This window comes from Microtus oregoni, unplaced genomic scaffold (genome assembly GCF_018167655.1).
Source record: "Microtus oregoni isolate MIOR12 unplaced genomic scaffold, Mior012 000000F_ref0000247, whole genome shotgun sequence".
Taxonomy (NCBI): Eukaryota; Metazoa; Chordata; class Mammalia; order Rodentia; family Cricetidae; genus Microtus; species Microtus oregoni.
Window position 1 is genome coordinate 70,725,084 of NW_024543059.1, and position 26,446 is coordinate 70,751,529.

Sequence of the window (26,446 nt, forward strand, 5' to 3'; positions counted from 1 at the left end):
GGAGTGGCTGGAGACACAATCCCATGTGCTGCAGTTCTTCATGTACAACATCTTCAAGAGTCTGAATCACTAAAGATTTTCACTCAAGGCAGAAGGAAGGCTTGAGGTGTTTTCTTTAGGCATGCTTACAGTGAACGAGGAGGAGGGGAGTTAGGGTTCATTTGTTCATCTTTAACTTAGTCCTTAAAAGTTTTAAAGAAAAATAGATCCTAAGCATAATATTCTTTTTTCTTTATGGAAATTGGATAGATGGATGGATAGATAGGTAGATAGATAGATAGATAGATAGATAGGTAGATAGATAGATAGATAGATAGATAGATGATAGATAGGCAGACTTAAGGTAGATATGGATGAACAAAAAGAACAATAATAGCATATTTTATAAAAGATTTGAAGATAGCATCATAGCACTGAGATAAGGGCACATGTAGAATAACAAACTTTTACATATAATCAATATTAGATTTTCATAACTGAGTGTTCATTAATTTAAATCCCACAAATAAAATTTTCATCATGGAAAAATGGAGATATTTTGAATACTAAAGTCCTTTATTTAACAACACAGAAATTTCACAAAAACAACTTTACTGGGCAAATTGAAGTGATTTTTAATTTTTTACAGTTTTGTACATGCCCCATAAGTGATTTTTTTCTTCAATAAATACACTGTTTTCCAAACTGCTTTTTTAAATAACTGCACACGCTTACATACACCTTTACACAAATATCTATTAGAAAATGTAACCGATAACTGCACAGTTGGGAATGGGAGGACACCGGAAAAGGAGTACTTTGAGACCCACGTCCTGAAATATCTATTTGGCCATCGTGAAATGGAATCCCTCAGAACACAGTAGCTGTGCTCCATTCACTAGGAATACAGATCTCAGTGTGAAACGCCAAATGGAATAAAAGCAAAATCTGAAACATTTATCTGCTACATGGAACCAACTGTTTGCTATTGCTGTGAATCTCACCATGATCAAAGACCCACTACAGCTCTCTGCCCAACATATTTGACCCCGAATCATGCATTCATTTAAGTGCGCCCCTCTTTTCATTCTTTGATTACTGATACTATCGGCTTCAAGGCTTTCTGTGCTTTAGCACTAATTGCACAACGTCCATACCAGGGGTTCTGACAGGGATGGAACGTTTCTTTCTTTTAGTGATTACTATATATTAAGTCACGGCAAGCCCGTCGTCTTCCACTCCCTGGGATAGCTCAGAAGGAAACTGAAGGTTGGGGGTTAAGCAACCAGGAGACTTCTTATATCTGCATATCTTAGGGGGACGATGATTCTATTTGTGTCCCATGGATGGATTCAGTACTACTTTGTGAGCATGCCCTTGCTTGTATGAGGACAGATGGAGGCCACTAGAAAGACACTCACCTTAGTCTGAAGGTCAGAGAAGGCAGCTCTGCGTTACAACATTCCCAGAGTGCTGAGGGCTAGCTAAGAGGAACATTTGCTTAGTACAGTAGGTGTCAATAGCCCATATATTCTCCTGTGCTTCTCTCAAATGCTGCCAGGACAAGACATCCACTGATGACTGAACTCAAGTGTGTGTGAATTTCTCTAATAACCTTAGCAGTATCTGAGGTGTGATTTTTAAGTTGTATATATACAACCTACAATCTGATGGCTAATTTCCAAATTTCCTTGATATGAAGAATGGAACATAGAGTGAGCAACCGTTAAAGGTTTATGTTTCATTGATATTTTGGAATAAGAAAAATGCACACCTTTAAGTCACTGCCCTAAGGCTACAAGTTGTCTGTAGACCGACACTTGAGAAAGAAAACTAGAGGGAATCTAGGATAATTCCTTTACCATCACCAGTGAGAACTGTATATGTACCCTACATTTTGTAAACTGAGTTTAAGGGAAAATATAAAAAATATGTGGCATAAGAGAAATTACCGTAAATAACAAAATGTAAGAATTAAAAAAAAAAGGCCACACTGCTCATTATAGTAACACATTCGCTCATTATAGTAACACATTCCTTTCATTAAAAATAAATGAACTGCCATATGAAACACACATTTACAATACACATATTCACTGTCTTAAAAAACAAAACACAAAAGTCTAAAAAACAGAATACATCAAGACATGCAATACCACCTTGAGTTTTTGACTGTCATATGTTGCTATGAGGACCCTACTGTGTGCCTTCTACAGTCTGAAAAGAACTTTGTTTCATTTGTGGTCATTTTTACAAATGCAAGGGAAGCTTCCCATTCACGCGTGAAAATAAAGTCTCCACATACTCATAGTTAACACATTGGCAAAAATAAGAATAAAGTAAAATAAAAATCGTAAATACAGAGGGAGAGAGAGAGAAGAAAAGAAACAATGGGACAATGAAGAACTCATACAGCGCTCATTGGTCCTACAGCAGAAGCAGAAATGATAACCACCAACCCTCTAAGGAATACACATGGAGTAGAAAGCTATCTCAAAAGTAATATACAGCCCATTTTAGCTTCTGATGATTTCATTCCTTTCTCTAAACACAGGCAGGTGTAATACATAGTGCATTCTCCTCACAGAGACTGCTTGACCATACTGCAGACTTGGCGTTCGTATGCTAGCTTGGCACATTCATCCCACCGCTATCCCACACTGGCATCATACAAACCTACTCTGCTCTCATCAAGGTGCCCCAGTGACACTGTACTTGACCCGCCTTTAGGAAACAAAATGTAATCTCATTTCCTATTCAAAGCTAAAAGATTTCGGAGCACGTTACACTTGGAAGTCCTCACTGCTCTACCACCACCCTTCTGTGGTTTTCCTTCTCACTCACCGGTTTGACAGGCAGATAGAACAAAGACGTGAGAACATGGCAAGTTTGCTATTCTATGTGTTTTTTACTAAACTATGTTTTATTCCTGAAACTGACCCTTACAGTCTAATTTAAAAAAAAATAATTTGTTTTAATGGGATAGGCGTCCTTTAAGAAATACAACTGTCCTAGGAAAACCCAATCTTACAGGACGAGGCTCCTGGGTTCTAAGCATCCTGGGGGGTCAGCTGTCTCATCTTTTATGAAATTCCTCTCACTGTGGCCTTGCTTTATGGAAAGAAAGATCCTGGGATAAGAATGGGAATGGAAGCAGTGGGTGTTCCTCTGAGAGGCCGGGGGAAGAACACTCGTCCAACTGAGAGGCTATGGAAAGGAAGATAAAGAAACAAAAAACCACCTCACTTTAATGAATGTCTTTAATTATGTTTAACTTGAAAATATGCCCAGCCATGCCTTAAAGTAGGCTTTGATGCATTCCAACCTGCCCATTCAATGTCATACATGGAATTCAAACATTTGAAGACCCTTCTGTTTTTATCTTTCCTACCCCTCCCCAAAGCAAAAGAATAAACAAATAACCAAAAAGCTTGGACAGCCTGTGTGTGGCTTGGGAAAAAAAAAATTGTCAGGCATGACTGTCTCTTTCTATGATCTGTTTCAGCCTAAGAAACAATTTTTTAATTAAAAAATTTACACAACTGATTCTGCATTTCCCAACTATTCTGAGTACTCCCCTTACAGTGCAACCCAAACAAGTCAACTACACTAAGTATTTGGGGGTATACCCTCTGTACAGCTCGTTTGTAAGCAACGCAAGCGCATAACCACTACTCTAATATAGTGCTCAAAAGATTCATTGAACCCTTCACAGTAGCTTTGCCTCTTACACTGACACATTTGAAGGTAATGCTGGATGCAGTGTTATCTCTTAGTCTCGTAAAACCGGCCACCGAGTCTCTACAGAAAGATGCATGAATTACCACCAGTGTTGCTGCTGCTTCTACAAACCACTGGCAAAAATATTTAAAGCTAAAATTTATTGCTCCAGATTTAACTTGCAGAACCATATTGTTGTGTACAAACTGTTAATCTCCATAGATGCTCAGACATGATTGTCTCCTTGTGTCTAAACACACAAAATACAAGCTGCTATCTGTACAGTTTACAGTACTGAATCACATATATTTGAAAATGAAGTATAGATATGTTCTTTGCAAAGATACATGATTTTACAGTCGGGGGTTACCCAAACTTATTTTTTTTTCTTTTTACAGCCACTTTCAAAATAGACAACAACTTCACTAGTATAGCTGAATTACATCAAAGGAAGAATCAGTGTATTGAAAGCAAATAGACTGGCCAATTCCCCAAGCTTCCCTGTTAATTTTATGTCTTTTTTTTTTCTTTTCTTTTCCTCTTGTTTTTTGAAGAAACCCATATACATAAAATGAAAATAATTTCTGGATATTTTCTTCAATGGTGGACTAAGTGGTTTCTTAAAACAAGACATTAGTTTGCCCTTCGTTTCCAAATGCCTTGAATATAAGATACACTACTGCTTTAAAAGAACCACCGGAATGCTTCAGCGCTGGGAACAGGTGTTCTCTATAAAAAAAGAGCAAGAGAACAGGTTAAGCTTTCTTTCCATGTCAATATAATATTAGATTTTTCTCCTTTACACTTCAGCAATAATTTTAGTCAACCATACACAACATGAGAACATTGCAGCAACATACAGTAAAAGAGGAAACTTTCGACCTTAAAATATAAAAATCATACTATTCAATTTAATACAAATTAAATTAATACTGATTGAAATGACTGAAACACGTTATATACTAAACCACAGGAAATGCATCCTGTGACATATGTAGTGATCAGAATAAATGGAAGTTTCAAGGTATTAACCATTAGGAAGAGCAACTGTATGTAAACCCGGTAGCTCCCTCATAGAAAAGCCACATCTGTTTCAGTTGATCATCTTGTTTGTCTACACAGAAATGGCATATTCTCATCATGCCTAGGAAATAGATCTTTCATGATCTTCATTTATATTATCTTAGCTATCGCAAAAATTCATGACCAGCTATGCATGCCATCTTCAGTGCGCTACATATAAGCCTTTTATACAGCCAAAGTGACTATGACAAAATTATTCCACCCATTACACTAACAAGTATGTCAGCAGGCAGTAACCTGAAGTTTTATGTACATACATATTCAATCTATGCAAGATTAACGTCAGAACTGAGTGAATTATTTCTTTATTGTGGCAAACTGAAATGCTAAATGGATGTTACCAGCCAGCCATCCACACTGTGTGTGTATATGTGTGTGCGTGTGTGTGTGCGTGTGTGTGTGCGTGTGTGTGTGCGTGTGTGTGCGTGTGTGTGTGCGTGTGTGTGTGCGTGCGTGTGTGCATGCGTGCGTGTGGCTATATATATCTTAAGAGAATGTTCATAGTACTTGAATTTCCTAATAGAACACAATGAAAAGTGATAGTACACAAGGCGCTAATAATGGATGTTGGCTTTGACTTTCTTTCTCATACATAAATAATTTGGTTGTTGTTCTCTTTTCATAAAAATGTTAACTGAAAATAAAAATCTTTATTAACCTAGTGCGCTATCAGTCAGTCTTTAGACTACTCTCCTTTGAGAATCCCAAGCTCATGTTCTTGGGTGTATCTTACTTTATTCCAAGGGACTTTTTTTGTCTTAGATCTGGAGCTTAAGCCTATATTCAAATATTGTTAAAAAAGAAGTTTAAGCGAATAAGTTTTGGAAGGCAAATTCCATTTGTATTGTTGGCACTTGCAATTGTTTTTAAAAACTGCTCTCAAGAACAACCAAAACTTCAACTGAGGCAAATTAATTTACTATAAATCACATAATTCAAATTTGCATGCATATATAAAAAGCACTAAACTGTAACTTCTCAGAGCACAAAAAGGTCTACTATACCCAATAAAATAGCACCTATTATACTGGGTCTTGACTCCTTTACTGATGGTTTAACTGGTTTTGTGCTCGCCAGCTCACTGTAAATACTGGGCCCCCATCATTTGGTTGTTTGTGAAAAAAAACTCCTTAACTGCTTTCTAAATTCAGTCTTTGAATATTACATGTAATAATTATAATTCTAGTTACTTTTACTTCGTCATTACTGAAGGAAATACACAAAGCAATAAGAAACACAACATACCCATTCTAACATTCATACTTTGCATAGGCACTCAGATGGCAACACACAAATGAACACACACACACACACACACACACACACGCAGGAAATGAAAACTGAAAAGTTCTACCAGATGCCACCTTGCTTTCTGATGCCAGCTAAGAATAAAATCTATATAAGTAAGTTTATTTATAAAAAAAATGCAGTCATTTTTAACAAGATACATTAGAATCAAGTGTATCCATGCAATTATATATCTACACTCAGATTCTCATATGAAAAATAAACATGTGCATATATATTCATATGTATGCACATTTATGTGTATATGTGTGACAGAGATGCCAACTTACTCTCAGATGCCAACTGGAAACAAGTTTATAAATATATACTTATGCAATCCTGTATCTTGATAAACAGATATGTTTATGAAGATAAACAGAAAAAGTACAGAGGACGTTTTTTAAACGAGCTGAGTCCTTATGCCTTAGATATGCTTTTAAATCTATTTTCTAACTTCCTTTAGCCCTTCCTGCTACTCAATTTTATTTGCACTATTTAGTGAAAGCAAGCTTTGAAAACGCCACCTAGAGTCAAAGGTCACTTTTGTAGGGAAAAGATGGTCCTCTCTCAGTGCTTGCCAGCACTAAGAATTCATCAAACAGGAGGAGACATGAGAGAAGCGAAGCAGAGGTTTCTATAGTGATAGGCTCTGCCATAAACTAGCACCCCAGCGATGCTCTTCTGTTACAGCACTGTGCATTGTAGGGAGGTCAGAAGGCAGCCCCAGCCAGGGGGATGGGGACGGTAAGCAGCAAAGTTTTTAAAATGGCTTTTCTTCACATTAAGATCTTTGAAGTCATGAAACTTAAAAAGAAAAATGGTTAAGGAATCATCGAAAAGACATAAGAAAACCACCTGTGCAATAACTGAAACACATTATCAAATATTTTCTAGAAACTTACGATTTCCCTGTCAGCTTTATTTTAGGATTAAAAAGACAGCAAAACTCTTTAGTGTCTAGGGGTTACTGCAACTGTCACCTCTAACATTTTGTCCAGTTTTCATTTGGCTCACTGGAAATTTACTTGAGGGTGAGGCTGAGTTATCTACAAGCAGCTAGAAGCAACCCTGATTTCATACGGGCTAAATCAGAGGTTTCTAACTAGTCTGTCGCATTTGGATACACGTTTTCCTGACTTTGTCAACTAACGAGGTCATCTTCAGTAAGAGGACCACTGTGAATTGTTTGGAAGCTCAGCACATCAACACAGGGGATTAGATGCCCTCACCAGCTACCTCCAAGTTAGATAAATTCAAGGTCCCAGCTGGGGAATCACACTCCTGATAAGATTACTATGACTGTCGATCTCAGTGATGCTGGCAAGGGATAGTTATCCTGAGTGACAGGAGGACCAGATTGCCCTGGAAGGAAATGGGGCGGGAGGTAACGAACAGAATGGTGTTGATCACATTCTTTAAAGCAGCCTTCACTACTTATGCTGGTGTCAGAAGCCTGGCTCCCAAGGGGCCTGGGGAGAGGTCTGTATGTCCCCACCCCCACGGCACTGTCCCTCTCCCTGGCATTGCTATAAAGCATGCTGCAAAGAATTCTTCTGACAGAGGTCAGATAGAAAATGACCTTCAAGCTTGAAAGAAGGGAGTGTGTTTATCTCATAAGTAATGCTTCAAAGCAAAGGAATGTCCTTCAACGATGGAATGACAGGATGAATGTAACTCCAAATACAGTTTACGTTACCTACAAAGCTACAATAAATATGGTCTCTGGTGAAATGTACTTCAGTATAAATTTCTGCTGACTAATGAAGAGCAAACAAAACAGCCTCGAATAACACAAACGCCCCAAGTTCTGCTTTGAGAATTTAAGAAGGTTTCTCTTTTTTGGCACCTGTCAAGTGACCACTGGTACTTTAGTGTTTTCGTGTCAAGCGATTACCTGCACATTCCTGTTAGAAGTATGAGCAGATGAAGGAAAATTCACCCCCTGGAAGAGACAAGTGGAGCACCCGAAACTGTGCAAGCAAGTGAGACTATGGAGGTTAGTCATTTTAGATCTAGATGCCACGGATAGATGTGAATGCATTGGTATTTATCACAGTATATTTAAAACTTCTTAATGACATTAGATCTGAGGTTTTAAAGACCAAATTAAAGATGAGCTTTGGCACTGCGATTCATCTCAGAATGCATAACGATCTATTTGAGATTACAGAGACGGCATTACAATTTTCAGCTGAGAGTGTTAAATAATTTGCCAATGTTTGTTTGCATTACTTTCTAAATCAAAGATTTCCACGATTCACCTGGGCCTTCACAATTTGACTATGAATCAGGGTAGGTCTACACATGATTTTACAGAGCTAGAATTTGAGAATAACATTATCCTTGCATTGATTAAAAATAATTATCCATGTTCTTATTAGTGACTCTTAAGGGAACACACATCACCAAATCATTTTTTTTGATTCCCATATTGTGAATGAGAAATGTTTTCCAGACAAAGTGAAAGGAATTTCAGGCTGACCAGAGCCAATGAAACCTGTTTTGGGATCTTCTGGGGTGTGAAAGCCACCACAAGTTTCTTAGACTCAGAGGCATCTTAGACCTTGAATTTTGAAATCTTTGCTATATTTGAGCCTATATGTTAGCACCACAATTTAAAGATTTTATTGAATCCCTGAAAACCTGAATTAAAAATTACATAAATGAGTAAGACAAAGAGCAGTGGACTCCCACTGCTGTCTTTCTGCATTTGACTGTGCATGTGTGTGTGTGTGTGTGCATGTGTGTTTGTGTTTATAGCTTTAAATAAAACTTCTCAACTTTAGAATTTTTTTTGGATAAACAAAAGCAAAAGGATTCTTGGTAATGAAAAATTCCCTTTTTTTCTGATTGGATCTATAAAATAACATTAAAATACCATTACATACATTGAACTTCTTCCTAACAAATTTCAAAATCTGCTTTGAGGTATGAAACATTGTATTGCATGTACAATACCATTGATATGAAAATATACCATAATATATGTTTATATATAAATAAAAAAATCTTGAATAGTTGTGGTGTAAAGTGAGACCTAGCAAAGCTGAGTATTTCCCTAGATTAAACAAAAATGTCTTTAATGCTTTCATTTTAATATTATACTATAACACAGCATAGTATACTACTATAGAGCCACTAGGAAGTATAGTTAGAGCATGATCATTGTATGAGAAAACTATGAATTTATGATCGGTGATCAGTGTGGTGTCCTGAAATGCGCTGTTAATAAACAAAAATAACTTCATAGTAAAAATGACCTATAAAATATATGAATTAGAATATGATTTCACTTTCTATCATTTTTCCTTCTTTTATTTTATTTGGTATTTTTAATTAGGGTCTCACCATGTCCCAGTCTGGCCCCAAACTCAAGACCCCCCCTTCCACAGCCTGCGTAGCACTGCGACCACAGACTTCAGTCACCTCTCCCAGCTCTCGAGTTTTAAACTGAACCTCACCTTTCTTCTTTAGGCCTGGCAATACCCCTGCAGTGTGTATATAATGTGTAGCAAATCTGATTCATTTCTCTCACAGTTGACTCATTTAGCACATCTCTATTTGACATAATGAAGCCTTATTTTGGTCAATATTTAGATGTAAATAAAAACTAGTATAATATACCACTAGCTGGTAATAGCTAAAGGAGGACAGGCACTAAATAAAGAACAGGTGATTATAAGATGCATTCACCCTTCCTGGCTTCTAACTTGACAACCTGACATTTGAAACTGAGAACCAGGGAAGAACTAGCACTGGCGTTCTCGGGCTCCATTCCCATGGGTGTTGCTCCTATACTCTTCCTACCTTGGGAATGAGTCTCTTGCTTTGCCTTCCTACCTATATCGGTAGCACCACCCTCACTACCACCACCAAGGTGAGGTGACGTTAGAAGGCAAACCAGGCGAAGAGCATATGGTGGGAGAGTCTGTTAGGGAAACAGGATTGAGAGACATTTAATTCAAGAGCGATGGAGTGGGTGGGGGGATGACACATGGATTCCATGAACCCAAAGTCAATACACTTTCTATCCCTTGAGCTAATACTTCTTTAGATGTGACTCTAGATAAATACTATATATAATTAAATTTGGTTAAAAAATAGTTAAAACCACAACAGCCCAACAAATGAGTAACTTATTGTGACACAAATGAGTATTTCAGTGACAAAAATGTTCTTGGAAAGAAATAAACCACCATGATACAACAGCAGCATGCTGCAGAGAAACAGGTCATTTTTTAAACGGCCCACAGATTTTTAAAAGTATTTTTCATAAAGAATATTTTTCAAAAATAATTGCATATAATAACTTCAATCTAACTGCAAAATTTAGCTGGCCATAGCTGTGTGTACCTCAGCATTTTGGAAGTGTAGGCAGGAGGAGCTGGAATGCAAGTTGGTCTCAGGCTACAGTTAGAGGCCAACCTGGGCTATATGAAACTACCTCACACAAATAAATGTGTAAAAGTTAGATTAATGAAATCTAAGCTCTACTGTTTATAGTTTAAGTGTACAGAATGTTATTTATAAATCCACAAGCTTGTATTAGAGTGTGGGTCCATATCAATACATCTGGCTATTGGCTTAGAGTATATTTCTGGGTACACACACACTGATAGTTTAATAATCCAGTCTCTCCACACTGCTACTCTGCTCATTCCTGTCTGAACTATTGCCTCTAGGTGAAATTAGTTATTTAAAAAAACTGATGAAGGGCCGGGCGGTGGTGGCACACGCCTTTAATCCCAGCTCTCGGGAGGCAGAGGCAGGCGGGTCTCTGTGAGTTAGAGACCAGCCTGGTCTACAGGAGCTAGTTCCAGGACAAGCTCCAAAAAAACCCTGTCTCGAAAAAACAAAAACAAAAACAAAAAACCAAAAAACAAATAAACAAAAAAAACACCTGATGAAGTTGTTGAAGAATTTTGAAATGTGGGGTAAATTTTTGTTGCAACCATGGGTTTTTATCAAGCTCACCATTCTTTTACTGAAAACAAGAAGAGCTATTTGTATAACCATGAGAAAACTGTCGATCACTTACAGTACTTAAGATGTTAAAGCTATCAAGGCTAGATTTGAACCTCTAAAGTTTATTAGAATAAAATGCAATAGTTAAAATTATCATCCATAACCCATCTTACTTATGGTATTGTCATTCCTATTGGCCTGGGCTCTGGAGAGATATTTATTGTTTGATATTATATAAAAGTGAAACATGAGTAATGTTTTGACTGAGGTCACTTGCATTTCACTTAATGTCTCCTCAGGTAACACTGAGCCACTGACACAGACCCAGCCCAGAACCTCTCGAGGGTATTATGAGCCTAAATTGTTCAGAGGAACTCAAAGAACATTAATTATAAGTAGTTCCACCAATTAGATGTCATCACCAAAACAGTTCACTCGGTTAGAAGCATGCTCCCAAGAACACCATGAGTACTTGGTAGCCTGGCTCTCCCAATATTTTTTCCTCCTCTCAGCTCTCAACTTAACACAAAGCATGTTCACAATTACTCTGACTTCTTCATCTTTCTTCATCTCCATCTTTTATGTTATTAAAATAAATAACATAAGGCTAAGAATTAATTTAATTAAATTGTTCAAGTTTTTACACGAGTCCTCAATTACTGAAAAGATATTTGAGTTCACGTACGCTAAGAGGATACACACAAGAAGGATTCCATGACCTTGACATCCATCAGAAGATCACCACATCCCAGAATACTCCAGTCTATATGTTCAAGTTCATCCTCAGGAAATACTCATGGTTTTTTTCCACATCTTTGTGCAAACACAGCAACTCTTAGAGAAAATTAATAGTCCTAAATTTTTAGGTGTGTGATTTGTTAATATGTAGTAAGCAATAATCTTTTCACCATCACTATGGAATCTTTTCTATGTACTCAATTCAGTATTCGCCCAGGAACTTTCCTTAAAACCCCTTTAACATTATGCTAACATGCTTGAGTGCTTGGTTGTTTATAAATTAGTGTCCTTAGTTCCCTAAACACTATCATTAGTTTGGAGGATTTGTCTTCTCACCGTGGCCTTACTATGTTTCTAACTGAACAGTTGATTTTTATCCCTAAAAAGGAAAAGATGGGAAAGGAGAAGAGGGAAGGGAGGGCTGGAGAGAATTCAGCAAAGGCAAGAAAAGCTAAGATGAGCTAATTTCCCTGGAAATAATGTTTCCATTGTGGTAAATGAAGAAAAAGAATTCTGAATGGTTCTAGTGGGTCTAAATTCGAGATCCATCTTCTCATAGACTGTAAAGCACTAACAATCTCTGGTCATTTCTGATATAAGGAGACTCAAGAGTGACCTAAAGCAGCTCAATGCTTTCCCAATCTGCAGCAATCCTGTAGCCTGTGTGTATTCCTCACTACTCCTGTACTTTCTTTGTTTCTTCCAACATTTCCTTTGCTCTTATACAGAACCTAACCATACACCTTGAAATACAGCAGAAAATCTTAATATGACATATGTACCACCCAGAGTGGCACTATTGTCATCATACATCCCTGTGTGTCCCTTATCCAGCCAAGGGGAGCCACGCCCACACGTGTGCTAGAGTCATCTAAAATTTCAACTGTTCAATTTACACTTGGTTCACTTCTTAGATGGGAATTTAACTTAAGATTGAGTAACTAAGAACCTTGGATTAAGACTTAGCATTATAGAAAGTTATTAGTTGGCAATACGTTATATTCTTTTATGCTGTGTAGTATTTGTTTAATGGTGCAAAGATATATTGCTTTCTTTTGTGTTGTATTTGTTAAACTGTGAAGCTATGTTACATTGCCTGCCTAAAACACTTTGATTGGTCTAATAAAGAACTCAACGGCCAATAGCTAGGCAGAAGAGAGAAATCGTCACGGCTGCCAGGCAGAGAGAATAAATAAGAGAACAAGAAGAGGGAGAATGGAGAAAAGAAGAAGGAGAGGAGAAGAGGATACCTAGGGCCAGCCACAGAGTTGAGGGAAAGAAAAGTATAGAATAGAAATAGATGGTATAATTTAAGTAAAGAAAAACTGGTTAGAAGCCTTTAATCGTAGCACTCAAGAGGCAGAAGCAGGCAGAGCTCAGCGAGTTTGAGGTCAGTGTGGTCTATAGAGCAAGTTCTAGGAAAACCAGGACAAAAAAAACCCTGTCTTAAAGAAAGGAAGGAATGAAGGAAGGAGAAAAATGAAAGAAGAAAGAAAGAAAGAAAGAAAGAAAGAAAGAAAGAAAAAAGGAAGTCAGGCTAAGGTAAGGCCAGGCCAGGCATTCATAAGTAAGAATAAGTCTCCATGTGTTTGTTTTGGAGTAGGGTGAGAGTAAAAGGAAAAACAAGCTACACCCTAGAGTTAGGGAATCATAAAGGTACAGACAGGGGAAGTTGGGAATAATAAAAAATGGTTCTTTAAGCCAGGACACACACTGCAGCTACGTGTATGTGTGTGTGTCTACAGAACTTACAGAGAGGTATTAGAAAGCAGCAGCCCCTGCCTACAGATATGCTTAGCTGAATGTAGTTTATCAAGGGTTTAACCATACTCTTAGGAGGACCATGAATGCACAACGCAGGCAGAGGCCTACCCCGAAGAATCAAAGCACGCCGCTTTTAAAACACTTCTATTTTACTCCTTATCTTGCTAACAAATGTTCAAAGGATAATTTCCTCCCTCACTATAAACTTGCTTAGTTGCATTATTAATATTGCATATGTTTTCCCATTTTTATTTGAAAGTGGACAACACAGCAGCCTAATGCCGCTGAAACTACAACTTAACAACCCTCACTGGCTGTGGTACGTTCATATATTTTCTGTCCCATTCTACTTTATTCTACTTGTAATGAGAAGCCAAACCTTGGTCTCCTGGACCCCTGATATACTATGCCCATACTAGTCTAACATCCTGTCACCTGTGGCCTGAAAGAGTAGGCATCAAGCTCAACTCACTCCCATATCACACAAATTCATGTTCATGGGAAGAGGCAAAGCTAGAGAAAGATCACACTTCAAAATGATCCCCCAATGCTACACAAAGCAGCCTTGCAGCAAATATAAAATATATTTCTTTGGGTATGGGAACAAGCCAGCATTCTCTATTTTGTTTTCTATGGATTAGGAGTAGCATATAAGATATTTAAGACTTAATAAAAGATTTTGCAACTGACTTTTCATCCATCTATGTCTTGCAGTTTTTCTTATTCTTGACTCCATCAAAATCATTATGTACCTCATTGAAGCCTACAGAAATATATCTGCAGAGCTGGCATTTCCCAGAACAATAATATTTTGACCACTGATCCACCATCACTAATTACCCGCATTTCCGATAATTACACTTCAGTGGTTTTCTGTCTTTTTTTAAAAAAAGTTATTTCATCAGTTTCTACTTTATGAAGTTTTAGAGAAAATAGGTCTTTTTCAGAACTTGGCAGATTTGCTGAAATCCACAGAAATGCCCATCACTCTGCCTGCTCTACACACATGCATCATGTTCTCTCCTATTTGATCTCTACCCCTTGAATGCTTCTATCAATCATCCAGTTAGGTCTGGTGTGCTGAGCAAGGAAGAGCACTTCCAGCGGAGTTTCTCCCTGCTCAACACTTTTCTCAACACATTAGACTGTCCTCTAAAACACAAGTTAAGTGAAGATGGGAGTCACATGGGATCCTGCTAACACCTGAATAATTTTAAATTTTAGCTCTACTCTGGGATGATGCTACTTATTCAAAAGCGTAAGTCAAAACGACATCAGCTGTGACATAGAACTCTCCTTCTCGAGAATTCACCACTGAACCTAAAGCCTAAGCCCAGGTCTCAGTTCTCACCCTCAAATCCAATGTCTTAGTCACGTCTTGAGCCCTCATTCCTTCCTTTTCTCCTGTTTTCCACTCTGAAGATTTTCAAACTTCTGGAAGAATGAAGGAATAAACACTCCATCTTGACAAATGTCCTTCTACATAGTGCTTGGCATCCTCTTTTGATTTTTTTTTAAAGTTTCTTAAAAAAAAAATCATTGGTTGGAATTCTACTTCTTTTAGGGGCTCTCACTTTTTCCTTGTAGGAACACTAGCTTTCCTATATTCGTGCTTAAAAAAAGCCACAATCTCACCATCTCACAAAACTCTTCTATGGGGTGTGTGGGAACAATTACCAAAAAGCATAAAACAACAAAAAACCCACGTATATGTGATCACCCGACTTCTTAATTTCCAAATCATATTTACTTCTCTGACGTGTATACTAAATGCATGCCTGGACCTTCTTCTTATAGTAGTGTAACTAATATATATATCTCAAGTTTTCAGCACTAAATGTGTTCTCTAGCTAACTGGCATTTGTAGGAAGCATTTAACCCTTTCCTTACATTGATTCCCTTGCATTAACAGACATCTAGAATAACTCCCCCAGTGAAGCTGTGTAATGTACTTAATCATTGTTCATTTAATAAGTTGCTTGAGACTAGAAGCACTTTTCACAGCTTCTCTATGTGACAACGTGGCCCCAATATTTTTTAACTACAAAAAAATAGAAAAGCCAGTAAACTAGTATTATATTTCCCTGAATATAATTTGTATCTGATTTTATATAAAAATACACAGTGATTAGAAAAAATAACTTTTATCGTTAGCAAAAAAATTGCATTGAAGCAGTAGAGATAAATACTGAAAAAAAGTGGAGAGGGGAGCCAGGAGGCTTGATTTTCTACCTATTTATGTATTCTCAAGTTCCTAAAAGAAACTAAGACACAGTCTATAAGTTTCACAGAGGAAAAAAAATCCTTATAATGCTTTAAAGAAGTTAACAAGCCTGCTAGGATCCTCTCGAGTCCTGCAGGATGAGTCCTCGGCATTATTAAAGGGCTGTCACATCGGAAGTACGATGCAGGATCATCACTCAAGAGGAAACAGAAACCATGATGCCGAATGGAGGGAGGCTTTTCAGTTGCCCTGCAGGATAGTTCAGTTTCTAGACAGGTGTCTCTGCAGGTGAGGGAACAAGAGATGACCTGGATAAAATCACCGCTCCTCCCCTCTACAGGTATCTTGAAACTGCCAAGTATACCAGGGCCATGTCAAATAATAAGCCTAAGATAGGCATAAACACTGAAGTGGAACTGAAGGAACAAAACTGTGCATACACATACCCACAGCACTTACAGTCTACCTAAAGAAACTCTTGAAGCGGTTGTGGGGACGAGGCAGAAATCCTTAATAAATAAATAAATTTAAAAAAAAAAAACTAATTTCCTCCCTTCAAATCACGTGATATCTTCTGCAATGGCTGAAAACCACACGACCAATCACTAGCCTACACAAAGTATTTTGAGCTCATTTCCGCTTTCATAATTTTACCGATTCATTGGAGAAAAATATATTTAAATAATCTTCATTGTAACCTATTACTTTATCAAAAAAATTTTAGATTCTGTTTAGTTTAAGAAATTGGAACATACCCTGCTTGTGTGAAATGTCCTGAATAGGACACCATCCTATTAAAGTTTTTCAATACAAAATTAAAGTGAATTGTTTTCTGGTAAAGGTGAACTATATATTCAGAGTAATAGATTTTAGGAGAACCTGCAAGTACTAAAAAGCTTGGGGACCTAGGGAGAGGATTAAGGGGAAGGAGAGAGGCAGGGAGGGGAGCTGAGAAATATGTAGAGCTCAATAAAAATCAATAAAAAGAAAAAAACACATTTGCGCCTATTCCTGGGAAATATTAAAATACATAAATCTTTAACTTTGTATCCAAAATGAACATCCCAACAAGATTTCAGGGCTCAGAGCAAAAACTTCTGTCTCCTGTTTCCAATGGTAAACAATGTTCCACTCAGAGAAACCATGGCGGACATCTACTTTCTGCAGAGTTTTTAAACATCCAGTCTCACAGATCACTTGCCCAAACCGTTCTACACCGCTCTGTAAGTCTGGACTGTGAGAATCTCCGCCACACCATCCAAAATAAAAGCAGATGGGTGCACAGAAGAGCGATTCAATAACCAAGTCATTAAAACTTCCCAAGTCAAGTCACCTTTGCCGCCTTCCTCACTAATAAACATTCCCTTCATCATCAAATTAGCTTTCTGTGATCAGGGCGAAGCCTAAAGGTCAATTTTATTTAAGGTTTTTCTCATTGTTTTTCTGAATGTTTATTTTTTGTTTGATGATGTCTAAGTTTCAAAATATATTCTCTGTACAGCACAGTCTATAAATGGCTTTTTCCCCATCCTTCTTCACTACTTCTAATTACCACATAAAATACTGCTTAGATTCCTCCATACTGTTTAGATGGATCAGAGTATTGGTTTCATTTAGGAAGCAATAAAATCCCATTTTCATAAGCAACTATTTTTAACCGACAGAAAGTTGTACAAATTTACTATGTACAAAATGAGCTCTTTTGTACCCAAAACATAAAAACAGTCTGAAACTCCTTTGGAATGCAGTAATGGACAGAGAAGTCCACTGGGTAGTTCAGTGCCGTCATGATAAAGGTATCTTGTGGCTTTGATCAAAACTGAACTTTTCTGAGCTATTGTCCTATCATTCATTGATTTTGGATCTTCTCCATAGAATATCTGATTGTTACATTCTAATGTAACAAAAAACATTTGTCATCTTATCTGGATTTTATTGAAACTTTTTCATTTTCCCTCCTATAGCCAATGTATATTGCATCTTTGTATTAAAAATATTTCCTACTAGCATCTTTTAATTCTTAACTGAAACCTCATTTTGAAATTATTACATGAGGTCACAAACTGAAAAATGTTTCAATTTAAAATATGAAGGGTTAATGTTTTATCTAGGCATATCTATGTATCTAAAAACCCGCTTAACTTCAAAACTTTATGAAATGGTATTTGCTGATTCTCCCTGCTCTACGTCTCTCAACTGGAGTGACACACCTACTTTAGATGTGGGCTACAAATCAATTTCCTTAGCAGGAAGGTGCCATCACTCTGCACCAATTACAGCTGTGTTTTGTCCAGAATGTCACAACTGCCATTGGTTGAGGCCCTTAGAACTTAAAATCGTATCTAGTATGTCTCTCCCCTTCTGGAACACAGTTCTAAATAAAGTTATCTAGCTTTACTAGATAATATCAGGGTGTTTGTCATCAAATCCCTTAGCATCTCGAGCTAGATTCTAGAAACATTATTGTGGTTCTGTACACCAACACACTTTTTTTTTTTAAATGGGAGAAAAGAGAAAGAAAGGAAAATAAACAAACACCCTTGCCCCTGATTTTCCAGTGTTTCAACCTCTTCTCTATAAAGTGGCAGCAGGAGGAGCAGGAGTGGGGGCAGGGCAACCCCCAGAGGCACAGCTTCACTAATGTAATTCCATAAATCAACTAATGGGAGAGAAACCAGATCTGTGTGGTCTCTAATGCTGTCCCACAGAGATCAATCATGTCACCTGAGCAATGTTCAGAGACTAAGAGGCCTGGCTTGCCCATGGGACAACTTTATCCCCTGAGTTACATTAGATTGGGATATTTTTAAAAAGTTAAATCTTTGTATCAGAAAAAATAACTGTTGTCTGTGTACCTTTGCAAGATAATGTATTAACTTAATATCTAGTAATCGCCTACATGGTAAAAATTTAAATACATCTAGGAACTTAATATTAATTAAGGACATACATTTTTAAAATAAATTTTGTCCCACAGGAGCACAACACATTTGTATCAACTGCTTTCAACAATTAGTGGCTATTGGTTAATATAATGATTGATGAACGAGCAGTGGCATATGCAAATACAGGCCACAAAACACCCAGCACTCACTATTAAATGGGTACTACCATCCTGAATGTCAACAAGCAGTGGTTTTTATAAACAAACGTCACTCTTAAAATGGGACTAAGCAGGGATAGGTCATGTTTAAAGGAAGGCTAGGCAAGGGGGCTTAAGAAAATGTGGGCTCAAATCCCAGCACATCCATGTGAATCTTTCTTCAACTTGTTTTACACAACCCGAAAGCAACCTCACTAAGCTTTCAGTGTCTGAGATAAAGAACAGCTCAAAGAGGAGGAGGAGAGCACACAGGCTTGGAGTGCTGAGTAAGAAGCTGAGCTGTGTTCAGTATGCAGATCTTAACTCTGCAAGAGTCCATAAGTTAAAGCCACAAGCATTAGCTACTAAGTTTATGACTAAGTTCCAGGTCCAGGACTTCAAACAGAAGTCCATCCCTCCTCAAAACCATCTCCTGAGATGATAACGGATCAGATTAGAGACAGGAAACCAGTTCGGCAGGGGATTTTCCATCTTGGGTTCAGCCACTCAAGTTCTGCCCTGGAAGCTTCCTACAAACTGTAGCTTGAGGTTGCATATGGGTTTGAGGCAATCACACTGTATTACCTTATGATCTGGGTAAACACGCAGGCTACTTTGAAAACTTTCTCCTTTCGTTCTGCCCAGTATTCCATTAATGAACATGCCCTTGAACCACAGCCCATGCTCTGGTAGGAAGGAACCCTCAGTCAGGAAAACATCTGTAGAGGGAAGTGGGCATTCTCTCTTGAGCTCTCCCTACCTTCTGAGGGACCACACAACTACTGTGAGTGCTCATTTTCAAAGGTAAAAATGATTCTGTGATGTCTGGAATCATGGGGGGAAATTAAAGTTTGTGGGAAACGAGAGAGAGAGAGAGAGAGAGAGAGAGAGAGAGAGAGAGAGAGAGATATGAATATATGAAGCCTGTTTAGATGAGCACACCAGCATAGAAACTGGTCTGAAAGCCTATTCTTTCTCATAGCAAACTCCTCTGGAGTGGTCACTAACTAAATAAGTCAGAATTACTCAGTGGTCCTCTCCACTGCATTCCCTACAGCGGTGTACAGGATGGTTCAGTGACTGTAGCTAAGGCTGAGGCCTACCAATGCCAGAGCTATAACACTACATACTACTTTTCAGAGAGAAAGCAGAACCCACACAAACCTATTCACTGGCATTTGCAGGAAACCACAATGTAAGATCAATTTTAATTTTCCATGGTCTTACAGACCTAGGGAAGTCATCGTACATTAACTCCCCCAGAAAAGAGTTCAAGAGTTAATTTTTGCCATCTGAGAAAAGGCATGAGCCTGCACTGTGGCTGCTGTTATTTTGCTTGACCAGAGTTACCCAGAGGAAGAACAATGAAACACCCTGTGGTGAAATTAAAGTTCCCAAGAAAACATGGTTTCTTCCTAGAGGGAAATACACGCAGTATTGTGGTGCAACTGCAGGCCATGATGCTCTCTCTGACTCTGGGAATCCCCGTCCCTTGGCCTTGGTTTGTACCCAGCAAAGCAAGATGACCCATCTTCTTCGTAGTCAAACTAGAAGCAAGATCTTTCACTTTTTCCTTTATTCATTGGAACTTCAATCCTCAATGATTCAAAGAAAACATCCCTATACCATGTTCCTAATATTTAAAAGAATGTGCAAGTATTCCTCAGGACAGATGTGGCAGCCACTCTCGACCTGTGCTCTGTTCACAGTATCTTCCCAAACACTAAATGGATCACCCAGTTTCCCACGTGCACAAGGAGCTAACCTTACTCTATTTCATCATAGACTGTGGCTGCCTGTCCATATTTCCTTGCCTGTCCATATTTCCTTCTTAATATGGCACCAAAACAATATACCTGTAACTCTGTATTTCTTCATTTTGTGTTTTGATTAGGACATCAAACAAAATGTTCATCACCTCCATCCATCTTAATTAGGGATGTAATTAAAAGCCTAACTTTAGCATTACTTTAGCGACTGATGTCTGTTTTAAGAACCTATAGGAAAAGTAAACTATTTTTTTACTATATATGGTATCAACCAAAATCTCTCTATGTTCAGAGTAAATTTTGCAACCACAATATAGATTACTTTGTTAGATATAGAACCCCAGGGAAATGTAAAAAATAAAACAACAATAACACCCACGACAAAAAAAAAAAAAAGAAAAACAACAGAGTTTTTCTGGAACTGCATAAAATATTTTAAAAATCAAACGCCTATTAAACACAATAGTTAATAACTTCTGCTTTACTCAAAGTAACATTTCGAAATGGCTGGTGACTATCAGCTCTCTATAAGATTTACGCTTGCTTAAAAATATATCAAGAAGGCAAAAAATAAAACAAACGAAAACATTCTATCGTGCTAAGGAGAAAAATTATTCTAGAAGAGAATTTAAAAAAAACAAACAAACCCTTTGAGTCCAGGCATTGCAGCACACACACATATGTATGATAGATGGTATATGCACACATGTATGTGTATAATGTAGGTTGTGTACCACATGTGTAGTGTTAGATCTGGGTCTCTGGTGAGTCCTTTTTTATGCCGTATATATATTTATGATGGATATGTTCAATTTTGGGGGCTGAGCCATTTGTTGTGGGTTTTCCTGAGAGCACAGTTTAAACCAGCAAGGGAAAAATATTAACCATACTCAAATGTAAAACTTGGGTTTCCTACACCAATTGCCTTTTTTTCCAGAGATAAGAAAGGAGGGGCACCCTCTAGCAGAAAGGTGGTTCCGGGTGAGGTGCAGCTGGGAGGGTGGTGTAGAGGCCATGCCCTCTGCAAACCACCTATGACAGTGTGTTACAACCTGTAAGAAGCTTCAGAAAAGGGCGTGCTGCGTCTTGAAGCCAGACAAGAAACCCTGTGGGGGAGAGGAGAAGGGGGTGAGGAGGGAGGGGGCAAGACTGGGAAACAAGAAATCATCTCCTCTGACCTCTAGCGAAGTGCCAGGTTTTTTCTTTAGCTCTTCACATTTTCTAAATTTGCAGATCTGGTGTCCCGTTTTGCGGTTCCTGCAACTGCTGCAGACGCCACAGTTGATGAGCCTCTTGCAGGGCACGCAGACCCCACACCTTTTCCTCTTCTTCTTGGCCGGGTTGGCTCCGCCAGCTCCCCCCGAGGAGGACGAGGAGGAGGAGGAATGATTCTGCGGGCAGTCTGCCAGATTGGCAATTTGAAACGCACTGTCTGTGACGGCTGCTGAGGCTGCTGCGGGGGAGTGAAGGGCTGTCATGACGATGACCCCTGGAGGTAATGAGATGCCCCCTAAAGCCGGGATAGCGGAAAAAGTCCCCACCCGCTCGGGGAGATTCATTATCTCTGCTTCAGCAGCGCCGCATTTGAGCTTGTTCATGCATTCCCCCGCCAAAGGTCTGCAGTGTTCGGGGGATAAGGTGGAGAGGAAATTAGTATTTGCCATTTGCAACGACGGCTCTGGCGGACAGCCAGCCTTCCCCAGCCGCTGGGAGTCGTTCCGGTGGTGCATGCTGGTCCTGCCGCCGCCGCCGCCGCCGCCGCCGCCGCCACCGCCGCCGCCGCCGCCACCGCCGGCGGTGGGGAGGATCGCCGAGGAGGAGGCGGAGGAGGAGGCGGCGGCCGAGGAGGATTTCCTGCCGGCCCCGCCGCCCCCACCCCCGCCCCCGCCGCCCCCGCCGCCGCCTCCGCTGCCCCAGAGCATCGCGGTGGCGGCGGCGGTGGCCGCGTTGTCGCAGTTCCACGGGGACATGCCGATGCGCGCGGCAGCCGCAGCGGCGGCGGCGCTGCTGGGGAAGATGGGGGTGGTGATGCGCGCGATCTTGGCAGCCTGAGGGAAGGCGCCCCCGTTGGTCTTGTAGAAGGAGGTGGCAAAGGAGCGGTAACGCTCCATCTCCGAGTTGTAATCCACAAGGCTGTTCAGGGCCCCCTCGGGCAGGTGGCTTTCCTTGGGCAAGCCGGGGGCCTCCGGGCTCGGCCCGGGCTCCACGCAGACATTGGTGTTCATGGTGCAGGGGGGGAAGAAGGGGTGCAGGGTGGAAGTGGGGACCGCCTGGTCCGACACCTGGGTGGGAAAGGGGGAGAGGTGGGGGGGAGGGAAGCGGGTGATGGTGGGGTCGGGGTACCGGCCGGGCCGGGCAGGAAAGGGGGATCCGGGTGGGGAGAGCAAGGTGAGGGCTGCTTTAGTCCTCTCTGGGGCGCATGTCCACAGACGGTGAATTCCCAGGCTTCGTCTTCCTTTGCATTATCCTCCAACTGTTACAACTAAAATAAAGAAAGTCATTCCAACGAGCTGCACGAGGAGAAAAAATTAAATATAAATAAACAGCCACCCTCGCTAGCCCACTGCAGACACCACAGAAAGCTCCCACGTTCTCAAGTCGGGTCGTTTGCATAACAATCACCAAGACGTGACCCCCCCACACACACCCCCTAACACTCCCAACCCCTGTTCCCTCCCTCCCCAAAGCACACCACACAGCTCCTTCCCCCACCCCCTATTCTTGTAACCCTCCTGAGAAAAAATGTATTAATAGCTAGAGTACCCAGGGAAAGAGGAAAGACGGGGGTGACAAACGCCGAGGGAAAAGGGCAATTGGAGTGCTAAAGACATGCAAATCAGGGGTGGGAGGGCGGGCGATACTACCTATAAGCAGAGGGCATTTAAACATTATGAAATGTGTGAACAAGTGCTGCCTGGGCATGCAAATGCTGTAAAGTAGAAAACAGCAATGGCCCTATGAGGAAAACGCACAGGAAATTAGCAAATGAAGTACTGAGAAACTCTACAATACATCCGAGCATAAACTGTAAGCAAACACAATACAACTGAGAGCCACAAGGCTGCCCACATACAATCTGAACTAAAGAGGCAGGGGGGAAAAAAAAGAACTACCAGCTGCCACAGTGTCCTTCTGTGTCTGTGGTCATTAGTTTGAATCCCAGCACAGCTGGCTCTGTTAGGGTCTTAATTCAATGGACCAAGGACAGGTCTCAATTGTACAAGCCCATTTGGTGGTGGGGCTTGGCAGGGGCAAGAGGGTGGTGTATTACTTGTTTAAAAGAAAGGAGAAGAAGAAAGATGGAATAGAGAGAGAGAGAGGTCTCAAATGCAAGCAATGTCACAGGCTCAGAACTAAGTGTCTGCTGCCCCTGTAAGAATACCCCCAATCATTTCTAAGGGAGATTGCTGTCTCTTCCCAAGAAAAGAGGAAGGCAAGGGATGCAAAATAATCTTTCACCAACACTGATTTTTGCATAGAGTGAAAGGGAAGGAGATTCCCTTCAGGTGGTGTTTACCCAAAGAACCAGTAAGATGATTTTTTTTCCTCCTTTTGCTATTTTTTTTCCCTCTGAGGAAAGTTCAATGTAAACTGGGTATTTGCATTTCTCTCTGCTTACAGGCCATCATTAAGCTTTGGGAAGATATATTTTGGTTGCTAATTAAGGAGGAGAGATATCCCGCAGCCATTTAAGAATTAAAGCAGAGATGTAAAATGTATATTCACCTGAAAAAAGGAAACAAACCACCAGTTTCTTTGTCCTCCCCCCCCCCTTTTTTTTTCTTTTTGCCAGAGTACCTTTCTCTGGCATCTTCTGAAACCTATAGATTGGGCTAGAAGGTGGAGTTCAGGAATTTAGCTGAAGGCCTAGTAGTGTCTGTCTGAAATTTTCAGAGTTTCAAATGCATATCAATTATAGCAATTACGCTTATAATTAGATTAATGAACCATTTATGTCCAAACTCCAAGTGTGAAAACTTCAAGACCGACTGATGAGGCACCCTAAAAAAAAATGGGTTCCTGTAAACAAATCCCTATTAGGCAAAGTAAATCAAGATAAGGAACCTCCCCTAGGCTGGATTAGAAGCTAGCAGGCATCCTTCAATCACAGCAAGTCCCTAATCACTCAGGAATCACCTCTGTGGTTTCACAAGAGGGAATACTGCTTCCTTCAGAGGTCTGATGACAATACAAAGGTGCCTCCAAATCCTCCTGGCTAAATATTCTTGATACTTGCAAGGGTTTGGGGGAAGACACAGCAAGAATATGCGTACAACTTCAGTTTCTGTGAATCACATTGAAAATGCAAAACCATAATAACTGCCACTCACTAGAAACTAGTTATACCAAGCATGCAATAGGCATCCTCACACTGAGCAGAGGGGAAATTTAACATGTTAGTCTTTTGACCTTGTTCCAAATGAAGAAAGAATTTAATATCCCCTTTCAGAGTCTTAGTATGGTGTTTCCAAACAAGCTCTCCTTGCTTCTCTGATTGCCACCACCTCCCCCCTTCCCACCTCTAGGTTCAATGCCACCAGAAACTGTAGGAAATGATTGTTCCTAGTATCCAGGTCATTATTGTTTAATCAATGCATCCCTGGAGCATGAAAAAGGTATCTAAGCCACAGCTATTGTTTGGCTTTTATTTAGCAACAAAATAAAACACACACCAATAACTATAGTTCTAATCCTAAAGCTAAATTAAACATCCATACTTCATGATCCTGCTTTGCCCCTGAACAATGTGACTGTACATGGCTAAGACTGTATGTCTGGTCTACCAGAGACACGGAGATCAAAGGTCATATTTAACATTCAGGAGGAGGGGCGGGTGCAAATTAATTAATTAATTAATTAATACAGTCACGGGTTTTTATTGCTGAAGTCCAGCATTAATCTACTTTTACAATCCCACCGGACAGCAAACATTTAAGAGAGAAAGAGAGATGGGGGAAAAGCCAGAGGAAGAGAAAGAACAATCACTTACCAGTCTCTTTTTATTTGGGGAGCCTTAGAATTTGCAGACGCTGCCAGTCTGCCTTTAATTAGTTGCACATCACCCCCTAACACAAAGAAACACAAATCCAGATGTGTCTTGGCAGCTCCCAATTACAACTTTAATACTTGTAAACAAACTGTTGGGAATGGGGGGGTGGGGTAAATAAATATGCGGATGAAAAAAAAATACCTGTAAATGGCTTTTTTTTTCTTGTTGCAGAGAGGAGGAGGAGATGGTGTTAGTGGAGGGGGTGGAAGGAGGAGGAGGTGGGGGTGGAGAGGAAAGCGCCGAGTGTGAGCGTGTGTGGGAGAGCGCGGGGCTGTTGTCGGTGGTCTCTGCTCTTCCCAGCGCGTTGCTCCGGGTCCGTCTCCAGTCGCTGTGTGCGAGGGAGGGAGGGAGCCGGGGAGTCTCTCTCCCTCTCTCTCTCTTTCTCACCCTCCCCCCCCCTCGCTGTGTTTGTGTGTGTGCGTGTGTGCGGTGGCTGGGGGAGGGGATCGCAGAGAAAGGCGAGGGAGGCGGTGCGGAGCCGGGGGCGGGGGCGGGCCGCGGCGCCGAGGTGAGCAGGACGCAGGCCGCGGACACCTCCCGATGATTGGCTGCAAATTACACGGGGAACAAGAGGCGCACGCGGGCCAGCGCTCCTTTTCACAAATCCCCAGCTCGCCGGCGCGGCCACGTTTCCCGGCCCGCCCGCCAGCACCCGGCGCGGCGGAGGATTTGCTTTTTTTTTTTTCCTCTGGCAGATAATTGTTTGGAAGGGATGGAAAAGAGGGCGTTCCCGCCCCTCGCGCCCTCGCTCTCTGCGGGTGTGTTTGTGCACGCTGGGCGGGGGT

The 26,446-nt window shown here is 40.4% G+C and overlaps 1 protein-coding gene across 2 annotated transcripts; it reads right to left on the bottom strand.

The window, feature by feature from the left end:
- Positions 1 to 257: 257 nt before the first annotated feature.
- Cxxc4 (CXXC finger protein 4) lies at positions 258 to 26,068 on the bottom strand. 2 transcript variants are annotated; one of them, XM_041657460.1, is made up of 4 exons: positions 25,803 to 26,068; positions 25,602 to 25,677; positions 21,790 to 23,093; positions 258 to 4,428 (listed from the first exon to the last, which is right to left on the bottom strand). In XM_041657460.1, the coding sequence occupies exons 3-4, from the start codon at positions 22,834 to 22,836 to the stop codon at positions 4,384 to 4,386; spliced, it is 1,092 nt and encodes a 363-aa protein (XP_041513394.1). In that variant the 5' UTR covers positions 22,837 to 23,093; positions 25,602 to 25,677; positions 25,803 to 26,068; the 3' UTR covers positions 258 to 4,383. The 2 variants fall into 2 exon arrangements, with proteins under 2 accessions (XP_041513394.1, XP_041513402.1); XM_041657468.1 differs by lacking the exon at positions 25,602 to 25,677.
- Between the last annotated feature and the right edge of the window lie 378 nt (positions 26,069 to 26,446).